General features: G+C 40.9%; 1 protein-coding gene across 3 annotated transcripts; it reads left to right on the top strand.

Moving 5' to 3' along the window:
* The first annotated feature begins 629 nt into the window (after positions 1-629).
* Positions 630-21,170, top strand: dennd3a (DENN/MADD domain containing 3a). 3 transcript variants are annotated; one of them, XR_009794248.1, is made up of 31 exons: positions 630-859; positions 3,996-4,089; positions 4,609-4,764; positions 4,850-4,985; positions 5,067-5,182; positions 5,263-5,393; positions 5,460-5,571; positions 6,008-6,127; positions 6,834-6,932; positions 7,030-7,149; positions 7,232-7,347; positions 7,421-7,576; positions 8,713-8,807; positions 8,905-9,010; positions 9,561-9,766; positions 9,841-10,000; positions 10,070-10,226; positions 10,892-11,108; positions 12,126-12,205; positions 12,804-12,983; positions 13,056-13,226; positions 13,720-13,849; positions 14,097-14,204; positions 15,880-15,977; positions 17,298-17,452; positions 17,702-17,768; positions 17,996-18,068; positions 18,155-18,273; positions 18,535-18,672; positions 19,531-20,156; positions 20,250-21,170. XR_009794248.1 is itself a non-coding variant. In XM_061814820.1 (31 exons), the coding sequence occupies exons 3-31, from the start codon at positions 3,997-3,999 to the stop codon at positions 19,723-19,725; spliced, it is 3,810 nt and encodes a 1,269-aa protein (XP_061670804.1). In that variant the 5' UTR covers positions 630-859; positions 2,190-2,286; position 3,996; the 3' UTR covers positions 19,726-21,170. The 3 variants fall into 3 exon arrangements, 2 of the variants coding, with proteins under 2 accessions (XP_061670804.1, XP_061670799.1); XM_061814820.1 differs by adding an exon at positions 2,190-2,286 and having other exon boundaries at positions 19,531-21,170; XM_061814815.1 differs by having other exon boundaries at positions 19,531-21,170.
* The last annotated feature ends 2,057 nt before the right edge of the window (positions 21,171-23,227 follow it).

Here is a 23,227-nt window from a genome sequence, read left to right as displayed (position 1 = left end):
TAAAGCAAAAACAATTTAATATGTATTTGGATTCTGTTTTATTTAATAACAAAATATACGTCAATAATATAGATTGTATTTCTAATTTCTATATCTAATGAGATTGTATATTGTTCATACGTGATAAATATTGTACACAAGCGATCGTGGGATTTTTTTAACTTTGAAAAATAATTTTATGTTAAAGATATCTTTCAATTGACATGGCTTCTTTTCATTTAAATGATATAGTAAAGATTCGCCAGACAGTGACACAAGACACCAAAAAGATGGCAGAAATGTCGATTAATTTGAAATAATTTTCATTATTTTCTACACTGAATTGATTAAGCATATCATTTATAAAGCAAAAACAATTTAACATGTCTTTAGATTCTGTTTTATTTAATAACAAAGTATACGTCAATAATGTAGATTATAATTCTAATTTCTATATTTAATTAGATTTAATGTTCATACGGGATAAATATCGCGCTTCTCCATCCATGTCTTCATTCAACCAAGAAACAAAGCAGTAATTGGATCAACGTACGGCAGGTGGCGCCATTGCAACGCTTTTCCTGCTCGCCTCCTCATCCGGGGGAATGAAACCGGAAGTTACTTTTAATGTTGAAACTCGTTACCGGATATAGAGTTTGAATTACGTCAAATTCACATTCTCGCGGGCTAACCTCGAATATTTTTTCTTCCATATTTGCGTCACTTCACTAAATTCACTCACACTGTCGTTGAGGGGGACGAGAGCGAAATGCTGTGCTTCGGTTTTAAATTTGAGTCTCGTCCGTGCCTTGGAAACCTCCGAAATGATCGCGGGACTTTGTGGAATCAGCATCTTTTCAGAGGAAATGTTTAATTGAAGGTAAGCGATTTACTTTCCATTTTTTTTGACGTCCTTACTAGGCGCCCGTAGTCTGCCACCTAACCTGTCATTCGTTGCTCAATTTATTTAACTAACTAAATAAAGTTAAAATTAAAGGAAAAAAAAAACAATTGAACTAACTAAGCTTTAACAAGTCGACACTGTAATTCTAAACACTTCGCAACTCTAATGTGAAAGGCTGAAAGCGCTGTATTTCTTTTGTTTCAAACTTTGATGTATTTAAAATATTTGACCATTCATTTGTAAAAGTCAAAATACAGGATGTAGAGTAAAATATTTGTCATGGGGAAAAAAAAGTACACTTCTGTTTCTCAGGAACCACAATAATGTCTGGGTCAATTTGAACCATTATCTGAAGGTGCCAAATCTGGATAATGACAATTATTACCTACATCAGTCATTGTCCTCCTTTCTTTGCACTGACAAAACAATTAAGTACAAGAGTGATATAATTTCACCATGAAATTGTACTTTTCCCGAAGTAACCACAAAGGTGGAAAAAGAAATGAATAAATAATGTTTATATACAGTCTACACTGAGGCTTTCAAGTCAAATTTTACTAGCTTCACAGTCAAGACAGACCAGTCTGTGTGAAAGGACAAAAAATGACATGGAATTATTGTATTCATTTTTCCTGGAGGAGTGTTAGCTTTTCAAAATGGAGCTTTAAATGGTCCGTGTACTACCACATCTGCTTCTGTTTTGTTCAACCAAAAATCGCCATGCACCACTGTGACCGCTGCATGTTAAACCATACAAAAGCATATTTTTTTCCTAAAAAATGTAAACTAGACATTTCTGGCCCCGCTCCTGGCATCTTTGTGCCAAAGAACTATGTTGAAGTCAGTTAAGGAGCTTCTTTTAAGCAAACGTAGTGCTTTACTACCTTCTTGTGGCATCTATAGGCAATTATAAATCTTTTAGCCCAGGGCTATCAACTATTCGTGTATTTTCACTTTTCGGGGCGGTGCTTGGTCAATAGTGGAGGTTCTGTGAAGACCAAAAATAGAATACAAAGATAACTGAACACACCACAACATTACGTTACTAACTAGTGAGTCCATATTTAGTGCAACAAACCCTAAAACCAAAGCAAGTTGATTTTATTTATTGAGTGACTGCGTATATATGTTTTGACACCTATTTTTTCCATTCAAACTGTGAAATAATAATCTAAAGTTAAAGACTGCACAAGTATTATCCTAAAATGTTGGAAATGGGTCAGTTTGAGCAACAACATAACAAGGTTGTTTTTTTTTTTTTTAAATATACTTTCACTTCCACCACTTCCATGTGGGACTTCTTCAGCTTTCCTGCAGTTCTTTAAAACACTTGATGTGAAGATATGAGGCCAAACTTGTTTTGTCCCTGTCGCTTCTCGCTATCCTCAGCGTCATCGCTATTGGTGAGTTTCTTACTCTTATGGGGTTGGTTGTAAAACATAAATAAGTATCTGTGAATTATTTGTGTGGTTTGGTACAGAAGCGCAAGTTCTGTAACGTTACATGGGTGTCAACAGTTAGCTCCTTTACATGAAACGGATTTTGAATGAACTTTTTACATTTTCAATATGATTTCTTCTCTCTGCCTGCGTTCTTGAAAATGAAAAACAGGAAAATGTAGTAACCGATCATCATTGCAGAAGTAAACCTTAGAAGCAAGGAATGTTGTAATGTCCTTTCATCACAAAAACTTTTTTTTTTTTTTTTTAGAAAAAGGAAAATATAATCATGCCAAAAGTAGAATCAAGTCGATCCAAACTGAAAATCGTCCCTGACTATAAGTTTGATGAAATAAGAAACTTTATTTTGCACTTTAACCCCTTGTTACGCTGCAGGTCAACATGGCTTATTGTAAAGATCATGACTTAAAACTATCCTTTTGGGGAGACATGCTGCTTATCCTCAAAAGGGTCACGGGAGTGCTGGGGCCTATGCCAGCTGTCAGCGGGTGGGAGGCGGGGTACACCCTGAACTGGTTGCCAGCCAATCACAGGGCACGGAGAGTTTTTACTACCCAGCAAATGTTTGGGCATCACATCTGGATTTTGTTAAGAATTTGTATCTTGCTGTCCGTCTTGTTCCCACAAATCCTTTTACCAACATCCCAGTAGGGGGGCGTTTGTTACGTGCGTGTCTCCATGACACAGTCAGCTGGAGGCCGGAATGGCCTAAGGGGAAACACTTTTTGAACGTTAAATAAGGGAAAACCAAGCAGAGAAGATGATAAAAAAGAGGGTTTGAGTTTAGAAGGATAAAGAGGGATGAAATGAAAAGTGCGTTAAAGTGAATTTTGCTTCAAGCTGTAACTAATTCATGTCAGATGTTTGGCTAAGGTGGAAACACTTAGCTGCCTTACACTGCACAAACCATAGAGGATAGGTAGCGTGGAGCCTCTGACGTCGAAGACAAAGTTGGATTTTTGTTTTTGTTCAAACCAATTTGCAAATTACAAAATTAAAAAAAAAACATTCCTGAGTCGCTTTTTCCATTTAAAGTATCCCCTTCAAAGTCACAGATAGTACAGTGTAGAATGTGATGATGGCAGCTCAAAGTGCCCACCGATAATATCTGCATCTCGCTTGCATAGCTTGTAACGGTATTGTTTAATAATGCAAAAAAATGTAAGTGATCAGTGCACTAAAAGGTTGAGAATAATCAAGCCCTACTGAAAATGCAGTTTCTTGTTAAGTACGCAAAGGTCTCTCTCCCTCTCTCTCCAACTTGGACATGGCGCTGAGATCCCGTGCTTTTCTAATGGGTGCCACATTGAAAGAGTTTTCCCAAAAATGTCAAGCCTAGCCTAAAAATACTTTGTTGAATGTCTTTTGAGTTCATTTGGAGGGTTTCACAACAGGATGCAGTCTACGCATGTATCCAGAGATGTGTCTATCGCCACATTACGAGGGACTTGTGCTGGAATTTAATTGGTTGTTGCAGCGACCTCACCCCCTTTTCCTTTCCTCATTTACACACATTTTTGTCATGTTTTTATCATGACACATACACACACCCTTCAGAGAGTCCTATTAGGTCCATGTTGGGATGCAGTAAATTATTAGTACTATGATGTTGACTCCCCTTAACCCATGTCCATTTTTTTTCTCACTTTCAGTATGTGTGTAAGGATGACAGAACTACCCTCTGGACTGTTGGAGGCGTGCGTGGTGGTTGGAGCCTCCAGTGATAAGCTCAGAGACGTACACCAGGTAATCACACAAAAATAAAAAAATAAAAATCTCTCCAATCTTCATTTAGCTGTATTTTCTTTCCTCAGACTCATCTTGAATACTATTGAATGCTATACTGTATATTATAACTATCAGCAGTCTTTCGCTCGTTTATTTTCAAACTGGGCTTGTCGTGAGCGATGTCATGAACGCTCTTGATTCCAGCGCACCCACACTGGTCAAAGGAGACACTCTTATCTCTCTCATCTACTAACATTTAAGCGCTTAATAAAGTGAGCAACGGTGTGTTTTGATTGGAGAAGAAGATTTTGATTTATTATTGTCATTTTGTTTTGGTGTATACGTATGTATTTGTATTAAGCACATCACGTTGTACAACTTGTTGCACTGAACCTGTATTTGCTTATATTTTGCATTGTTTTACCAGCTCAACATTGCAAAAGAGAATCTGTCCTTTTGCTCCAGATTCTGCAAGATTATATGCCGCAGTCTCCGATTTTTGAGTTTGTTTAATACGTTCCCCTTATTTCTGACCAGCTTCATCAACAAAATAAGTTTGTGGAATTTCCCCTACTGGATCCAGAGGTGCTCCAGGTCCACATCCCACCTTTTGTCTCCAAGGAGACCAATTCCAGTCATGTGATTGGTCCCACTTTTAGCCGTGTGCAGCGGCGGCGAAGTTTCATCAAGAAGGTATTTCGGAATTTGGGACTTTTTAAGGACACGTGTTTTTGTGAAAGGTTTAACGTTTCCCAAATCTTTTTGACCGTCTTTGTAGAAGAGGCGAGACCACGCTCCAGAGACAACGCGTAACAGGGAAAACCCCAATCAGTCAGAGGGATCCTTGACAACGGAGGACATTAGTGTTCCGAAGGATCTGGACCTCATTGCGTTGCCCCAGCTCTGTTTTCCGGGTATGTCGGTCTGATAATTGGCATTTCTTCCTTGGAATTTGGTTAAAAACATGAATATTTTCACTGATTTGTGCTGGTTAGGTGGTCTTCAGATAGCCAGTGAGCAGAGAGAAGATGCTTATCACTCTTTGGTTTTTACCGACTTGTTTGGAAACCGAACTCATGGTGTTGTAGCGCAGTACTACAGATCTGTGCAGGTAGATTTGTTTTTCAAGATGACCTTCTTTTTTTCTAACAAGTGTTTTCACATAGTCCTTTCTGATTGGCTCTTTCCCAGTCCTGTCACGAAGCTGGCATCCAGAACGGCCATCGTTGGATTTCATCAAAACATCGACTTTTCACGCCCTTCGCCGTGTGCATTATCTCCAAGTTCCCCTACTACAACGCCTTGAAGGACTGCTTGTCGTGGTAATACTTTGGAGCGTTCACGTTGTTGAAAGGCACCTATTTAGTGGGTCGTCTTTCTCCTCTTAGTTTGCTGGTCCAGTTGCGGCCCGCGAGGCAGGCCGACTTTGCGGAAGCCATGAAGGAGTTTTCCGCCAAGTTGTCCCTCGTCCCTTTACCTCCTCCCGGACAACTACACGTGGTCAGGAAACTTTCAGACTTTTTACGAGTGAAACTAGAGTTTAAAGCTTGATATTAATGATGTCTAATCTACTTTTTAATATATTTTTTGCAAATACATTAATTGGACACTGTAAACTCCCCCTAGGTGTAATTGTGAGTGTGGCTGTTTGTCTTGATGTGCCCTGGGATTGGCTGGCAACTAGTTCAGGGTGTACCCCGCCTCCTGCCCGTTCACAGCTGGGATAGGCTCCAGCACTCCCCGCGGCCCTCGTTAGGATAAGCGGCAAAGAAAATGGATGGATGGAGTCTGTGAGCTGAATGACTCTTTAGGTCCTACAGTCATTATTGCCGTTTTGATTGGCAACACATTTGAAATTGGTCGATATTTGAAAAACATCATGCATGTATAGCGTCTTGTTAGTTCCTTTGCATACTGAATCTGGCTTTGTGTGTAGTCCTTTCACCTCCGTCCCCTGCAAGTGGTTCTTCCATCAAGGGAGGACCACGACGGCCCCATTGTGGACGTGGACTTGCACCTGCCCTTACTGTGTTTCTCGTATACAACGCTCCTTCAGGTAATGCTCATGAACATTTTTTACACTGCGCTTGTGCAACACAAAAGTCGATCAGCATGTCAGCGTGTTTGTTGACATAGGAGTGACCTGGAGTTTGAACTTAAACGTAGCACTCCCCAACATGGAGGTCTAGCGATGTGGAGCTGAATAAAGTGCTGTTATTTTTCCTGAATGTTCCGACCTCCTGTTTCACCACTAGTGTTGTATCAATCAGAATAATGTCACTCAGTCACTCAGTGGAGCTGAAACGGATCAATTTAAATTAAAAAAAAAAAGTAATTTAATGGGGAAAATTATTATTGTTTTTTTTTTTTTTTTTGGTCAGTCTCAAGGCACAGCTGTGTATAGAAACATTTTATGTAAAACAATAATAAAATATAAACTAATTAAATCATCTTAATTGTACAAATTCTATACGTACAGGACCTACAAGATTGGACTCATGAGTAACAGTTGCAGAATGAAACGTTTAAAAAAAGTAAATATACTGTATATATTTAGTCCTTACAGTTTGGATCAATCTAAAAACAATGAATCAATGTAAAACATTCAACATAACATGGACATTTTTATTATGAGATCCTTTGCTGTTGAGCAAAATACTTCTGTTCACAGTTGACCTGCTAGTGCAATAAATAAATTATTATAAAGTATTACTGTGCATAATCCCATCTAATCATCATAATATCGCCTTCCCTCCTTTTAGATTTTGTCATACCTTCTCCAAGAACAACGGCTAGTCTTCTTCTCGTCCGACTGGGCCAAACTCACTCTGGTCGCAGAGTGCCTGCTGCTCTATCTAAAGGTCGGTAACTGAGCAACGTCGTGCCGGCGGCATCTGTGGAATGGTTTCCCCCGTCTCTCTCGTTTCTTATCACGCTTCTGTTCCTGTCCCGATGCAGCCCCTCACCTGGCAGCACCCCTACGTTCCTGTCCTCTCTCGAGGAATGCTGGACTTCCTAATGGCGCCCACAGCCTTCCTAATGGGCTGCCATATTAGCCATTTTGAAGAAGTGGCTGCAGTGAGTACTCAAATTTGTCATAGAGATGAGATATGAAGTTTATTGTGACACTTTTGTTTAATATTTGAATGTTGAATTACAGGAGACAGAAGATCTCATCCTGGTAAATATTGACGATGGCATTATTCAGTCTTCGTGGGCAGAAGTCATCGACTTAGCCACCATTCCTCTGACTGCAGCTGAGTGCTTTATTTCTAGGTAACAGCGTAATAATGTATCGATATACAGCTGCTCGATCCTAATATGGCTTTTTGCGTGAGCGGATGTGCAGAGCTGAGTCACTGCAACTTCACTATGACTTGGAGCTGTGTCACCTGGGATCGGCCACCGACGCCAATGCCCTGCGAGCTCAGCGGCGAGACTGGCAGAGACGACTCAACAAGCAGATACAAAACATCTGCCTGGAATTGCTGGTCAATATTTTCAGGCAAGTGTGTACTGTGCGTGTGTGCTCATGTGTGCACGTGTGTGGTGACATACAGAAAACAAAATACTTTGATCGGCCTAGGTTTCGTTTGCTTGTGCAGTATTTGAAGAGAATACACAGTATTTGGAGTAATTACTTTTATTTAAATATTTGTACTACCTGACATCAAGTGTTAAATCAAACAAGCAAATAAATATTTATCTGGATATATGAAAAAGTGTGCAAATGAGCATAAATTTTGCAAATTGTGGTGTCACAATTTGCCCAATTTGCATACAGTGGGTGTTTGCCTCCACATTGAGTTTGGCAGCTTGTGCCTGAGCAGTAGGGAAGTGACAGCCTTTGTCAAAGCCCAAAAGTGAGCTGAGCTGCATTATGTTTTTTTTTTAGATGTGCATATTAAGCGTGACAAAAAAATCCCCCAAACAAGTAGAAAATGAATTTTAAAAAGGAAGGAAAAAAATCATGAATGGCATTAGTATAATCTGTTTTAAAAAATTTAAAATAAGATGTATCCTTAAAGAAGTATTTTTGTCTTAAAGTAAGTGCAGTAAGATGTTTCACTAGAAATAAGATAAATTCACCAGGTGAGCTTTTCTTTTCATGTTTGCAGTGAACGTTCAGCTAACACCGTTAGCATCTGATAAGTGGCACACACTTGTTTGCTTTGTGTAGATATGGATGTGGTTGTTGCAGTAAAGGTATTTGTTTTCCCTGTCTACTCTTCATGCACCACATGCATGAATTGGCGCTTTTTTTTTGTCACAGCCCCCTCGCACCTCCCTTGGTTGTCATGGTAATGGCTGTTGGCCCTACAGTCTATTGGGCAGTGGGTCGCTTGGCTTTTGGATTGGCCCACGGCACCTCAAACCAAAAGAGAAGACATGAAAAAGTGTGTTGTAATGCTTGCTCCTTGGGGTATTTTTTACAAAAGCATGCCACAGACATGTTATCATCTGGAAATGGATTTAGATCAAGAGGGGAAGCATATTCTTCCTCGATTATAATAACCCCAAAGAAAAAGTAAATCCTCATCCTAGTGGCATTTTAGAGCTTCCAACTGTATGCATTTCAGGTGCTATTTTGGTTTGAAGTCCTCTTAAAATGATTAAAATGTCCATTATGTCTTCTATCAGAGGCGTCCAAGACTTTCTTAACCATGAGCACCGAGTTTTTAACAGTGAGGAGTTTTTAAGGACCAGGGAGCCAGCAGACCAGCCCTTTTACAAGAGGTAAACTCACTTCCATGCATGTCACATGAATACCAAATCCCCGAACTGCCCCTTGTTTATATTTTATTTTCATTTTGTGTTTGTTTGTTTGCCCTCAGGTATTAGACACTCACATCTTTCACTCATTCCTGCGAGACAGGCTCAACAGGAAACAGGACAGCTTTAGCCGCATGGAGCTGAACACACGCAACCTAGCGCACAGGTGTGTTTTGCTGTGATCGGAACACCGTGGGACACGCCAGTGAGGGCAATGCAGTGACAAACTCCTTACATTTAATTATCGCTTCTCAAAGTCACAGACAGGGTTAGGGAATGTGCGCGAGCCTTCTTCGCTCTTCAAAAATTCGTTTTCCTATTTTGGAAATTAGTCACATGAGCTATTTGTCGACTTCCTGACTGCATGTTGTAGATAAAAGCTTGTGGGAGGGTTCCAGTAATGTCATTCCAGGGGTAGGAAATGTTTTTTTTTCCGGTCACTGTGCCATTCAAGGTTTTATGAAGTCCTCCGTGGGTCATACTGATTTAATGAGAAATGATGAAGACAGCGCCCTTCACATAAAAGATAGAAAGAACTCACTAATAAAAGTATACATATAATATGTAAAATGGTTATGGTCAGGAATCGATCAGTTCCTCATCATCTTCGTTCTGGGCATTGCAACTTGACATGTAAAATAAAGGTGTTAAGATGCATTTGGTAACAGCTTCTTCACACTAGACCCTGTTTGACTGCCAGTGTCATCGTTCTGCAGGAATCGCGGCGTGACCGAATCGCCCCGGCGTCCACCCATGTCCGAGCTGTCCCGGAACGGCTACAACAGCTACACCAGCCCAGACAACCGACTGAGCAAGCGCCTCGGAGCCAGCATGCCCAACCTGGACCGCTCACTCCATGAAAATCTCACCGGCATCAGTCGAGTGAGGCCGGCCTCTCTACGGAAAATGACCCCTGACATTGGTGCGTTTTGTTGACTGGAACATTTTAATCATCTCAAGTCAAATAATGATTTTTCCTCATTTATTCTATTTCAGGATTGAAGTTTCCTCAGAAGGCTGTCAAGGTTTTCCGCCTCCCTGAGTTCCCCCCTCCTTTGTCATATCATTACGTTCAGAACTATTATTCAGAAATGGTTGCAAGCCTAGGCAAACTTATCAGTGCTACTCCTCCTGATGAATCAGACCTGCTGGCGAGGTACTGTGTGCAAAGTGTAAAGAACTATTTCAACATTTTTGTAATTCCAATGAACCCTCTTTTGTCCAGGTATCACTACCTACGTGGTTTGGTCAACACTGTGTCAAATAGACGCCTAGACGCTTTGGAGGACTTCCAGAGTCTTTATAAGACCGACTCCGACATCTTTCCTTTGCAGATGGTTAAATCTCTGGTGGACTCCTTGTCAGAAGCTGACCGTTTACAGGTTTTTATTTTATACAAAACTTTTTGTATTACCATTTTTTTTTCCACAATTTGTAAGTTCCCAAGTGTCATTTTTTTTCTTGAAAGGTCTCTGACATTGTTCAGACAAATGCACAAAAGACAAAGACTTGTACAGCACACTTAACTTATAATGCTGCGTCTCTTGCAAATGAACCACCGTTCACCTACCTCCCAATAAACGTTTTTAGCTGGGGTATTGTGATTAGAAAAGTGGCCACACAATAAATTCATTGTTACTTTATTTACTGTATTTTCATGTTGACGCAGCTCTTCTTCTCCAAGCTGCTTTGTTACATATTGTCAGTTAGTGTAGTTGATCCATGCAGCAAACATATTGGCAAACAAAAATTCCCCATCTCTGCACATCGACTGCTTCGCTAACCATTTGACTATGTGCTGTTAATCAGAAGCTAAAACTGTTAGCCAATGTTTTTTTTTTTTGTGCCATCACTGCAGCTCTGCTTACATTTTGGCTTTGACATGATAAAAATGGTGGGTCTTTATCCAGCCTTCTATTTAATAACATATAACACTTCATTGGCAGGCTAGTGACTCAACTGTTTCTATACAAGCAATTAAAAGGTAATGTTTCTGTAATATGTCCCTCTAAGTAATACTAACTGACTGTAAATGCATTTCTCGTAGGCTGATAGGCGGCCAGAACTGAAGCGTCTCATCACCCGCCTCAAGCGGGACCGGGAGCGCGAGTCGCACGACAACAGGCAGGAGGAAGGCGCCGTAAAACGCTTCCAGCTGCCGAAGAAATTCATGCAGTTGGAGGAATTTGTGAAGTGTGTCCAGGAATCCGGGATGGTGAAAGACCAGGGGACAATAAATCGGCTTTTTGACGCATTGACTGTTGGTAAGTACAACTTAAAGATCTCATTTGTCCCTCTCACAGTCACGGTTCCCCAATTAGTCACCATCCAATAGACAAATACACTCCTCCCTATGGATATAACTGAATTTATCTCATTGCAAAGAGGCAATCGTTCACACGCTGACCTTAAAAAGTTAAGAGATGAACTTATTAAGGCCTTGTTGCCAACTAAATCAGCAGCATCAAAGGACACAACCTGTCGAAATTGTTGCCACGTATTGCAAGTAGTTGACAAGTACCTGCTGTAATATTCAATATATGACCGTATGTGATGTGGAGACATTTAGCTCTCTAGTTGACTTGTATATGGTCGTGCCACAGTGTTGTGTCCGTGTATATGTTTCATGGCCAAATGCTATTTTTAATGTTAGCTCCAGCTTTATTTGCCATAAAGTGTAATGCAGTATACTTACTGGTAACATTGTTTGCATTTATTCTGAAAATGCACAAATAGGATTAGGGCCTTCTCTCCCTCTCTGGGGAAAAAATGCCTCCGTCCGCTGTTTAGGGTATACTGAAGGTTTCACCCCAAACCTCAAGAAGTTCCTACCACAGTACAAAATACTTCCTCGGGTTAATGATTTGCTCGCATTCTTGACGAAATGGAGCCTCTACGCAGGTCCTGTGGAGGCCAATATTGACTCCTGTCTGTTCTTGGGAGATGTTTCTCTTTATTTTCTTTACACTACATTACACAAGAAAGGCTTGGATGTCTCTCATGCATTGTTAATAGCTGCCTCTGTGACCTGGCAACATTCCTGTGAGTGATTTAAAACAAGGTGAGAATGAGAGATAGATAAGACGGACTTGGAGAGGGTAAATGTTATTCTAGCTCGGGGGAGCCAAAAACAATTAAACATTGCCGGACTTCTTTTCCTCTTTTTTTGTGTCCTGTTTATTCTGTGTGACCATTAAGCTGCAATTCATTGCTTTTCCCGCTTTATGACCAGAGAGAGAAATGAGATATGAGAAGTGTGTTTTTCTTCTTATTCATTTCAGGTCATCAGAAGCAGGTTGGACCGGAGTTGTTTCATGATTTCTACACTATCTGGAAAGAGACCGAGGCTGAGGCACAAGAGGTGTGTATGCACCTTAGAGGAGACAACTTTGCATGCATTTTTTTTTCACAATTTAAAACAATTCTCAGGTGTCTTAAATGGTCTCTTTCATTCCTGGGTCACAATAGACAAAGGATAAAGAATTACAGAGGGGTCATTGTTTCCAATTATATCAAATTTGGTGCTATATTTAGCAGATTTTTTGACCTTGTTAGCATTTACTTAAAACAGAAATGACTGGTGACAAATCCAGTGACTTTGAGGTGTTATTGGAGCATTTTGGAGACTCTTCAGACTCCCTCCACACATTCAATCCAGTCTGCATCCAATACTAAAACAATAGTGACATTTACTGAGGTGGTAAGAACACTGGCTGCCAGTAATCCAGCATGTGAAGAAAAAACAACCATAAAGATTTGATGTGTACTTTCACTCATGGAGACAGTACTTCATCAACAAGCTGCTTAATAACAGCTATCAGAATCCAATGTTGATAAAGCCTTTGCATGCCAACACTGATGAGCTTTTGGGTTTGACGTGCTGGTCCTTCTTTGTAGTCTATCTGTGGTTCAAAAATGGTGGATCGTTAACCCTGGTGTTGTGCTCTGTGTTATTTAAGGTCCGCTTGCCTGCGTCTGTGTTGGAGCACATTGAACCCAGCGAGTGCGTCTTTAAGCTGTCCTCGTCGGTCAAGACGAGCCGCGGCGTAGGCAAGATTGCAATGACCCAGCGGCGGCTTTTTCTGCTGACGGAGGGGCGGCCGGGCTACGTGGAGGTGGCGCAGTACCGAGATTTAGAGGTAAGATGGAAAAACTATCACAGTGATGTAACAATGCTCCACAAGCTCAATTTCTCCTAATTTTCTCTACAGGAAGTGAAAGTGTCCTCGGCTCCTTTCCTGCTCCTGCGCATTCCAAGCTTGAAGTTGCGGGTGCGGGGTAGAAAGGAGGCCTTCGAGGCTAATTTAAAGACGGAGACAGAACTCTGGAATCTGATGGTGAAAGAGATGTGGGCTGGACGCGACATGGCCGACCAACACAAGGTAACATCAACTGAGCAAGGCCGTCCTTTGTGAAGCCAGATGTAGAGTTCATATAAAAAGTCAATACGTTCCTTTTCAAATGCCTGAAGAATTGTAACTGCCTCACGCTCGAGCAGCATATCGAGACTGTAAACAGACACAGTGCACCTCAGCTTCTGGCTACTGATATCATGGCGAAAATATATGCTTTTGGGAAAATGTTAAGTCATTTGAAATGGCATCACGTGAAGGTGAATAACAGAGCAAAATAAATAACCTCTCTCTGGCACTTCAGATTGAACAAAATCAATAACAAATACCATTGTTAGTCTTTACATTGTTTAATAGTTAAATGTTGGACTTGTCAGGATCCTTCATTTCCTAAAAAGAAAATAATCTCTTCGGGTTGCACTTTCCTAAAAAGTCAAGGTTTTAGCTATTTCCACCTTTACACTGACATACTTTTTGCATGTGATTATAACAATCAGTTCATCCAGTGGTTGTTTGTTTCCAGGACCCTCAGTACATGCAGCAGGCCTTGACCAACGCTTTACTGATGGACGCGGTGGTGGGCAGCCTTCAGAGCAGCAAGGCCATATATGCCGCTTCTAAGCTGGCTCACTTTGACCGCATCAAGATGGAAGGTAAACCGCAAACAAGATGTCATCTAGTTTACTTTACAGTGGTAAACAAAAATTTTTTCACATGGGAAATAATAAATGTGGTCGTATTGCAGGCAGCTTCAGTCTAGCTTGTTTTGTTTAATTTTATAGGCATTACTTTTTCCTGAAAATGCTGTTTGACTCCTAAGTTGTGCGACTCCCTAGCACCTCCACGTTATCACATTTTTTTGCATTTATTTTCTCCATGTGTTGGTTTGTGCATCTCTAGTGCCAATGATGGTTCCCAGGACAACTGCAGAGACGCTGAAGCACAAAATTAACCCTTCCCTGGAACTCGCCGCGCCTCGTGCCGTAGACGTTCTTCTCTACACCCCAGGTAACCGATACAAAACACACTTAATCACAGGATCGCATCACATGTCGACACTCTTTCCACTGTTGTGTCGCCATCTGTCATAAAGATACCCATAAAGTTTCTCAGGTCCTCTGGTGTCCCGTGCTTGAACACACCAAAAGGACGCATGGCCAACTGCGGAATGATTCAAAAGCAATCGCTTTTACAAACTTTGCAACCTGGATCACGTTGCTAAAACAAAGAAAAGCTAATTTATTTATGTAGCACATTTCATGCACAAGGTAACTGGCTAAGTTTGCTTGGGCCATAGATAGTGACAAAGCCTCACAATACAACCATAACAATAACACTTTTGGTAGATTTTTTTTTTGGTTTTTTTTTGTTTTTTTGTTTTTTTTGTATTCAACTTACTTCTTGTAAAACCACATGTACCAGTAGATTATTAAGGCCAGTCTGTGGAAACGAACTAAAAGTTGGAACCACTCCTTCAAATGTGGCTTTGTCGCAGCGATTGTGAAATGATGTCATGAGTCATCATAAAGTAGAAAAACTTCAGAACTGGGTAATAAAATTTCCCATTGGTGATAAAACTAGTTGTCTGAATCCCAGAGGTTGCACTTCCATTGGGCATCTTGTACGACTTAAGACCTCCTTCTGGGAACAGGCTGACTCAGCGACTCAGTTCTTCCTGTCGCCTCTTTGCGTTGGTGTGGGTGAAAAGAACAAACATGACCATTCAGATGGCCGTGAGCCTCTCCTCTCACTCCGCTCCCGTTTCAATGTAGGTCACTGAGTTGAATTCTTGGCACTTGGCCACAGCGCTCCCTCTTCGCCTGTCAAATAGCTTCGCTTCACGCCCTCCATCATGACGCCTTCTTTCCACTTTGTTTTTGAAAATAAACACCTCTGGTGTTTTGAGGACTGGAATCTGACCGTTAGCTGAAGCCGGGTGGGGTTGTGCTTTCATTCGTTCTTGAAAGAGGGCATTCTTAGGATTCAAAAGTGGCTAGGTCTCTCTGGTGGTGGTTCACACTCTTTGCCATTAACTCTGTTGGTGTGAGTTTTTTTTGGGGGGGTGCATCGAAAATATTGTTATTTCCGAACTGCAAATGCAAACTCCAAAAGAATAAAAAAATGTAACAATATGTATTACAAACAAAAACACAAAATAAGCCCAGCAGACGAGGGTGGACCCACACGTGCATGTGATTTGCCATCCACAGATTCACTTTTTTTTGTGGAGGAGGGTGGAACCCCACTTATTGGCTGGTTACCAGTGCTTATTCAAGAATTTAGAGGGTTGGGTGATTTAAAAAGAAAATCCCAATACAATTATAATTACAGTTTTACTTTTAAAGTGTATTTTTATCCATCCATTCTCTTCACTGCTTATCCTCACAAGTGTCGTGGGTGTGCTGGAGCCGGACAGGAGGAGGCAGGGTATGCCCTGATCTGGTTACTAGCCAATTGCAGAAATACTTTTTATGTAACAGTATATTTTTTTTCTAAACAGGTCAATGTCAACATAACTGGAGAGTTAATTTAGTTTGGCGATGGGTTCATTTATTCTTCAATATTTGATTCAAAAACTTAAAGCTCAGCTGTCAAAAAAGATGTAAAAATAAAAAATAATAATGGCCAACATGAGAAATTATTTTTTTTGACAATGAATGAAATAATAATGTTTGTGTTTCAGGTCAGTTGTGGGTGTCGGTAAGCGGAGGCAAGGTGATGGTGTTTGATGCCTCCAGCTGGTCACTGACGCAGACTTGTCAAGTCGGGAATGCAAAACTGGTAAAAAGACAACACACAAAGTGGACAAACACTACCCCATAGACAGGAAGTATACACAACTCAATAACATATTTAAAAATAGTAAAAAGATTGTGGATTCTCTCCTTAGGAAATTGGCGATGTTGCTTTGCCGCCATCTGTTTAAAATACACTCAACTGTTTTGTGTTATTGGACAAAGCGCGGCCATTAAAACAGCACACGCATGCCCCTGACTTCAGTCACACATAAATGAGTTTGTTTCCCCCCTTTTGCTGGCCTCTCAAACCTTTTTCATGTCCTCACCGATTTTGTCGTTCAGCACGGAGCCCTTTCGCTGACCTCTAGTCACGTGTGAACTTTGCTCTTTCACATTTTTATGACACCTCATCGTACTGGAAAGTAGATCATTCATTTGTGTTTCAGATGAGTTATTTTATAGGAGAGGTGTGTCCAAAGATTGCTGATGGATACTTAACCTTCAAGTTATGTTGCGGAGCAAAGGGACCAGCTATACTTGGAGGGAAAAAAAGGATATAAATATTATAAAATGTTGAAAGTATTTTTTGTTATGAAACCTGTTGAGTCAAATTATAATAATAAATTAATTTAAAACAATTGAAGACTGATAATTCTGGATTGAATAATCCATCCATTTTGTGAGATGCTTATCCTCACAAGCGTCTATGGGAAATTCGGGGTCTCCAATTAATGCATGTTTTTGGGATGTGGGAGGAGACCGCAGTGCCCGGAGTATACCCACACATGGAAGGGGAGAATATCCAAACTCAACACAGGCAGGGGCCTGGATTTAAACCCCGGTCCTCAGAACTGTGAGGGCAACTCTCAAACGTCTCAAGAGGTTTAATTTAAATGATGACTGCTCAGTCGTAGTCTTGTGACAGTTTTTGGGCACACATTGGTGACCAAAGTATGGAGAAATAATTGACTACTTACAAGTGTTTTATTCTTATTCCCTGTTATTTTAAACTGTGATTAATCTTCCTGAATGCATTTTCAACACTGACAAAGACCAGACCATTATTAACTAACTGTGCAAATATATGAAATGAGCCATTATGAGGTTTTTTCTGTGTTGATCGGACTTCAGACATTTTTTTCAACCTCAAATGGATCAATTTTTCCTGTAATGTTTCATAAGGTTTAAACGTAGTACTGTAAGACTGACTCGATTAGCTAAATTGTAGTGAAGCACGTTTTCCATCTAGTGGACATATTGGGTAGTACACAATGAGCAACCATCTACCACTAAATTCAGGCCCTAGTTCCAGAATACTGTAGTAATTCCGAGCCTCATCATTCCCTTCATTCCGTTTGTTTAGAACTGCATGCTGGAAGTAGACAAAGACCAAGTGTGGATGGGTTCAGAGGATTCTGTCATCTACATCATCAGCATGGTGGCCATGGTCTGCAACAGGCAGCTGACCGATCATCGGTCGGAGGTCACCGGACTCGCGCTCGACACTGACAAATACAGGTGAACCATTGCGGGCAACACAATATTTGGGGGGAAATTACTGAAAATACAACATCGTTAATAAAAGCCTGGATAAAATCAACCAGGATTTGATGAGATTTGGGCTTTTGTATGATATATGTAAATGTGCACTCTGGATCAGTTCCTGATGTAACGTCACTGCTTGTAAATCAGAATTAGTTTTCCATCCATACTTTTTCTTTTGCACATTTTTGCCCATGATGACATCGACATTGTATTTTCTTTCAGTCAGAAGGTGGCGTACTCTTGCAGCGCAGAGGGAACCGTCATGGCGTGGGACGTGTCCACATTGCAGGTCACTTTTCAAATTATAATGTCTGCAGTTATTTTTCAGCCATGTTTTTTTTTTTATTCACTTTTTTTTGGGAACACTATTCAACTATTTTGAAGGGAGCATAAAGCAGAGCGTACACAGATTTTTTTTCTTTTTTTTTTAAATTGTTAATCTCTGTTGATGAGGAAAAAAATCACCACGTTTAGGTGTTCCCTCAAATATAAACCACATTGTGTGTGTCCCCTCAGGTGAAGAAGAACTTTCGCCTCTCCTGTGACTGGCTGCACTCGGTGCACAGTTTCAACACAACACTGTGGTGCTGTAGGTGTCGCTTCGCTTTAATATGGTCCACAAAAGCCACCACAAAAAAAAAAAATTAAGTGGATGTACTTTCCCTTTCTTTCCAGGTTCCAGGGACAGCATCATGGAAGTGTGGAGGAACGGCTCTTTAAAGCATCGTATGCACCTGCCCGAGCAACACAAAGGCTCTGCGGCCACATTCAGCTCTGCTCTCTTGTTACATGAGGTAACGTGCACACACACACACACACACACACGTTTATGGAGGCGAAAAGACGTGGGTGGTTGACTTCCAACTGAAGTGACTTTTTTAAGAGACAATAAAAATGGATGGGTGGATGTGAGCCCATAACTTGCACAACAAAACGAAAATAAGCCAAATGATTTCTGTTTTTTTTAGGCCAATCCTTTTGGATGTTACTGGACGTTTGCCGGTGCATGTTATTTCAGTGTGTGTGTGTGTGTGTGTGTACCTTAAATGCATTAGAGGGAGGAGGTGTGGAGCATATGCGCCGATTCCGGAGACGTATGCATTTGGCACACGAAAGACACGACGAAGCCCTACCACCGCGTGGCGCTACAGGACTGCACCGGATGTCACTGCATGATTAAAGTGAAAAACCAGGTGGACACGTACACTACTACACACACAGAAAAACTTGACTTACCAAGGAACATATTTTTAAGCATGTTTCTTTCTCATGTCTATTCAGATCTCTGACATATATATTTCACATTAGATAATTAGTTTCCCAGGTAAGCCCAAGTACAAAAATATTATAAAACATATTTTGGGTTAATAATTGTGGAAAAAAAAAGGATCTTTTTGCAAACAATCCCCACGCCTTCTGAAAGGAATGAAAGCACAGGACATTGCGATAAAATCATTAGAGGGTTACACTCACTGAGATTCGAAAAATGTACAGGTGTGGTCCACCAGTCATGACCGCAGATATAAAGTTACGGGTGTGTGTTCTGTTTGTAATTATGAGTTTACCCCTTTAAGAGCGGAGGAGGTGCGATGTCAGGTAAACTAGGAAGTAGAAGTAGCCTGAGCAGCAGCTCATTGTTAGAGACCGAGTGCTTCCATGGATTTAAAATAAATAATGTTAGGCTGTGGTTCATTCCGCTGGATCGGTTTTCATGTGCGCTGAGAGTGTGCGCAATTCCGCAGTGGCGCAGCACAGAGGGAACATTGGTCAAGATTACACAAAATGTAAAGAACTTCCGGTACGGGGGCGGACCCAAATGCAGGACTTTGAGGCAGAGGCATAATGTTCAATATGGTTTATTCCGGAAAATGGGTCATACACGGTGTAGCAGTTCGATAAGGCAGAGGCACAGAAACTCTAGGCTAGGCGGGATCCAAAAGACATGTAGCAAGGTCCGATGACTATGGGGCAAACTAACAAACTCAACAGGACAGGATCAAACAAAAGGGCACAGAATCACGTCAGTGACACAAAATGGCTTCTCTTCACAGGTGTGGATCGGCGGAGTGGGCCGCGCCTCCACCAAAGGGAAGGTCTACATCCTGGACGTGCACCGCCGCCAGGTACTCAAGGAACTCCACGGCCACAGCGACAAGGTGACGGCGCTGTGCTCGGCCGAGGACCGCTACGTCCTGAGCGGCGCCGCCCAGCACGACGGGAAGATCGCCATCTGGAAGGTGGAGTAGGTGGCGTCATTTTCAACTGCGGCGCACGCCTGTGGAGGAAAATGGAGACTTTATACAGGAAAGCAGTTTCACCTTCCACCCTCAGTATTGACCAAAGTATTCTATTTTTTTGCTTTTGTAAGCCAGCCTGGCCTCCAGCTGTGAATTCACTTTATTGAAACGTTTTATTTTGCTAGGGAGTTTTGCTTTAGTGGGACCTCTTTGGGAAAGTGGCCATAAAGACGTTAAGAGACACTATTTTAACCCGTCCGCCGACCCAGTCGTGAGCTTACACAAGTTATTTACCAGTAATTACGTACTAATTTCACTTTAGCTGCTTTGACGCGGAATACAGGGATGAACTCGACCCACGTCAAAGTGGACCTTTTTCTGAGGGACACTCACACTGAGTTTGGAGACCGCGTCGACGCGACAATTTTACGGCTTTGGAGGTAACATCACAGTTGCAACAGACGTTTCAGGGTTTTTTTCTTACTTCTCCCCCATTGTTATTGTGTATAAACAAAATCCATTTTCTACCTTAGGAAGTTGGTAGTACCAGAGCTGCAACAAACAAGCATTTTTACGCCTTGCTGTTTTTCTTTTAATGGCGCCGAGCACGGAATGACTGGGAAGGAATTGACTCAGATGGATACATGGTGGGTTTTATCTTCCGCTTCAATGTAACCTTTTGAGGGGATCACGCTGTGAAATTGCCCTCCTTGCTTTCACACGTTTTTGATTTCTGTCATATCGGTATTTATACATTGTATTAATTTCAATCTAATGGCACTTTTTCAAAGGAAGACTTTTAACAACTTTGTACTGTATTTTTTTTTTAAATGTGGTGTTTTGTACCCAACACTTGAGATTTTTCACAGTAAACACAAAGTACAAAAGTCAATCCTTTTTTAAACTTGTATTTATTGTTTGTCCATCAAAGTTATTTCCCGATTTCTACCAAACGAGGGCGCTGTTTGTGCCTGTAAGCGGTAATAAAAATGTAACTCACTCCCTACTGGACGAAAACATTGGAATCTGGCCATGGAGGTTTTTTTTTTGTGTGTTTACTGTTCTCTTATTAGTTCATGTGAAGTACATTACATGTAAAGTGGCGTTATTATTTATTTGTATACAAATACTGTAGCTTGGTCTCTGGAGTGCTGGCCCATCCATCAAATGTGAAATTTAATTACCAAGTACGTAAAACATTTTTTTTTATTCTTCCTCATTCCCAAGATGTGAGTTCTCGTGACAATATGAGAAATTAATATAATACTGACCCCCTATGACTTTCTTCAACCATAATTTGGCAGCTAGCCGAGGTGAAGTATTGCCAATTTCGACCAACTGCTTGACGACACTGTCTAAAACACTATCGCGCCAAAGCCAAAAGGTAAGCAGAGCTGCGTTGACAAGTGTATGAAGTGCTGCCTCCTTGAATAAAAAGGCGTTAATTGTTTGTATCCTGCTGGTTTGACTTTTCACACCTCCCTTTCTGCCCATCTAGTCACAACATCCGAGTTGTGATTTGGCAAAAAGCACATAGCAGACATTTTATTCTGTCACCTCGCACCTGTTTTAAATTGTAAAAAGAAATGCAAATTTTGCAGCTAAAAATGCTTTTTCAGGGCTCCTATTTGCACTGATTGTTAGGAGTCAAGGTCAAATTATGGACGCGGATTACATTCACTTCGATTGGCTGGTGGGGCGTCTTTTTACCGTTTTTCCGAATAATTTTTATTTTTTTTTAAATATTTTTGTGTTCTGAATAATTATTTTCATTTATTTTCTATTCTGATGATTACTTTTAATACTCTTTTCCCCCTGTTTCTGTGAATAATTTTCTTCATGTTTTTCTCTGAATTTCTACGCTGTTTTTCTGACTAATTTTCCGACTTACAAAGTCACGTGAGACCCTGCGAACTCCAAGTGACCCATTTCAGACTCACTAATGAATGATTATTGCTGATTGCCTCCAACTTGCCCAGACGCGTTTGTTTACATTACCGGTTCAATTCAGGGAGCGATTTTCAAACATTAATTAATTAATTAACTTTTCTGCCGCCCCCGCCCCCCACACACACACACAGACTCAAAGTCATTTTTCTCACAGACCACGTTGTACTGGAGTTCGGGTTTCCCTCAGAGGGCTGTTGTGACTGTGAAACAATAAAAAAAGTTTAATCATCTCATCATGTTTGCATAATCAATTTATGAACCGGAATCCAAATCAGAAATCGAGGGTAATGTGTTTTTCCAACTATTCACGCTTGGTAACACAAAAATGGTTGTAACATTTCAACTTGATAATTTATGATATATGACAATTTGAAATTTTGGTACAGATTTTTACAAGAACCATGGAAATGGAAACTAGAGATTTGCCTTCGTGGGCCACATGAAATCATGTGGAGGGCCGGATCTGGCCCCCAGGCCTTGAGTTTGACACCTATGGTTTATGTAGTTGCAACTTCCGAAAAGGGAGCCTCCAATCTCGAATTGGCGAATTTTGATCTTGGTTTTGAAAAGACTAAATGAGTCAAGGTCGAGGATGACAGGTGGCAGCGACCTGCAGAATTTGGGAGCAGATTTGCTGATTCCTAATACTTTTTCTCCATGAAAATGAATTTTTAAAAAAAACATTTTGGGAAATCCTCTTGTCAAATAATTGACATTTTTCAATACATTGACTCATTGTTGCATAAAACCACCCGAAGCGGTTTCTCGCCGACACCCCTCCGCAGGTCTGCTGAGACAAACGGGGCTTCAGTTTCTCCTGGAACTCTTGAATCAGTTTTCTTGAATCCACGGAATATTTGCTCACATGAGAGAGGCACAGGTTCACAGTAGGAGCGAAAACACAGTCGCAGTGTTTGAGGATTAATTTGAAGAAGAAGGAAAAAAAAAAAAGTACTTCGACAAAACTTTGCACTGTTGAACAAAAAGAGTAATTTAAAGTCAGCAGGAGCAATGACAGTAGTCATGAGAAAGGGGCTGATTTTCCTGCACGCGTGGTTGACAATATGACAATTGTGGACCGGCCCTGATGGCACCGATGAAGTCGTTGCCAGCACTCGCTCGACTTCGCATAGCTGAGGCCTGCTGCAGAGAATTGTCAAATACTTTTCTTTTTTTCCAGTTCTTCCGTTTCTGATGCGTATGATAACGTGAACATAATACCCATAGATGAATGAGAAATGTAAAAACAGTTCGTACGGCTTTGCGCTAGTGTTTGTTTGTTAGTAAGCAGCATACTTTGTGCTTAATGGAGTCTTACATAGCCTGGTATATGTACACATACAGTACATATACAATCACAACTTGATAAACAAGTGAGGCAAGTTTTTCAGGATACAGTCAGAAGCTTTTGTTCCACAGTTTTGTTTTGTTTTCTTTCCTTTTTCTTTTTTGGCTTTTGACATTTGAGATTGCAGCGCTTTATTTCCAGGCGACGGCGAACTTAAGCGTCTTTAAAACAAGAGGCAATAAGGGACGGAAAAAAATTAAAACCAAAAAAGAC

The sequence above is a fragment of the Syngnathoides biaculeatus genome, chromosome 1 (assembly GCF_019802595.1).
Source record: "Syngnathoides biaculeatus isolate LvHL_M chromosome 1, ASM1980259v1, whole genome shotgun sequence".
Lineage (NCBI taxonomy): Eukaryota > Metazoa > Chordata > Actinopteri > Syngnathiformes > Syngnathidae > Syngnathoides > Syngnathoides biaculeatus.
The sequence above is the reverse complement of the archived record's forward strand: the minus strand, read 5'-3'. Positions and strand labels throughout refer to the sequence as shown.

Bases quoted from the DNA above. Each gene is read 5' to 3' on its own strand.
- dennd3a (XM_061814815.1), top strand. From the start codon at position 3,997: ATGTGTGTAAGGATGACAGAACTACCCTCTGGACTGTTGGAGGCGTGC. The intron at 6,933-7,029 runs GTCGGTAACTGA...GTCCCGATGCAG, and splicing joins GCCTGCTGCTCTATCTAAAG to CCCCTCACCTGGCAGCACCC. The intron at 12,984-13,055 runs GTAAGATGGAAA...TTTTCTCTACAG, and splicing joins CGCAGTACCGAGATTTAGAG to GAAGTGAAAGTGTCCTCGGC.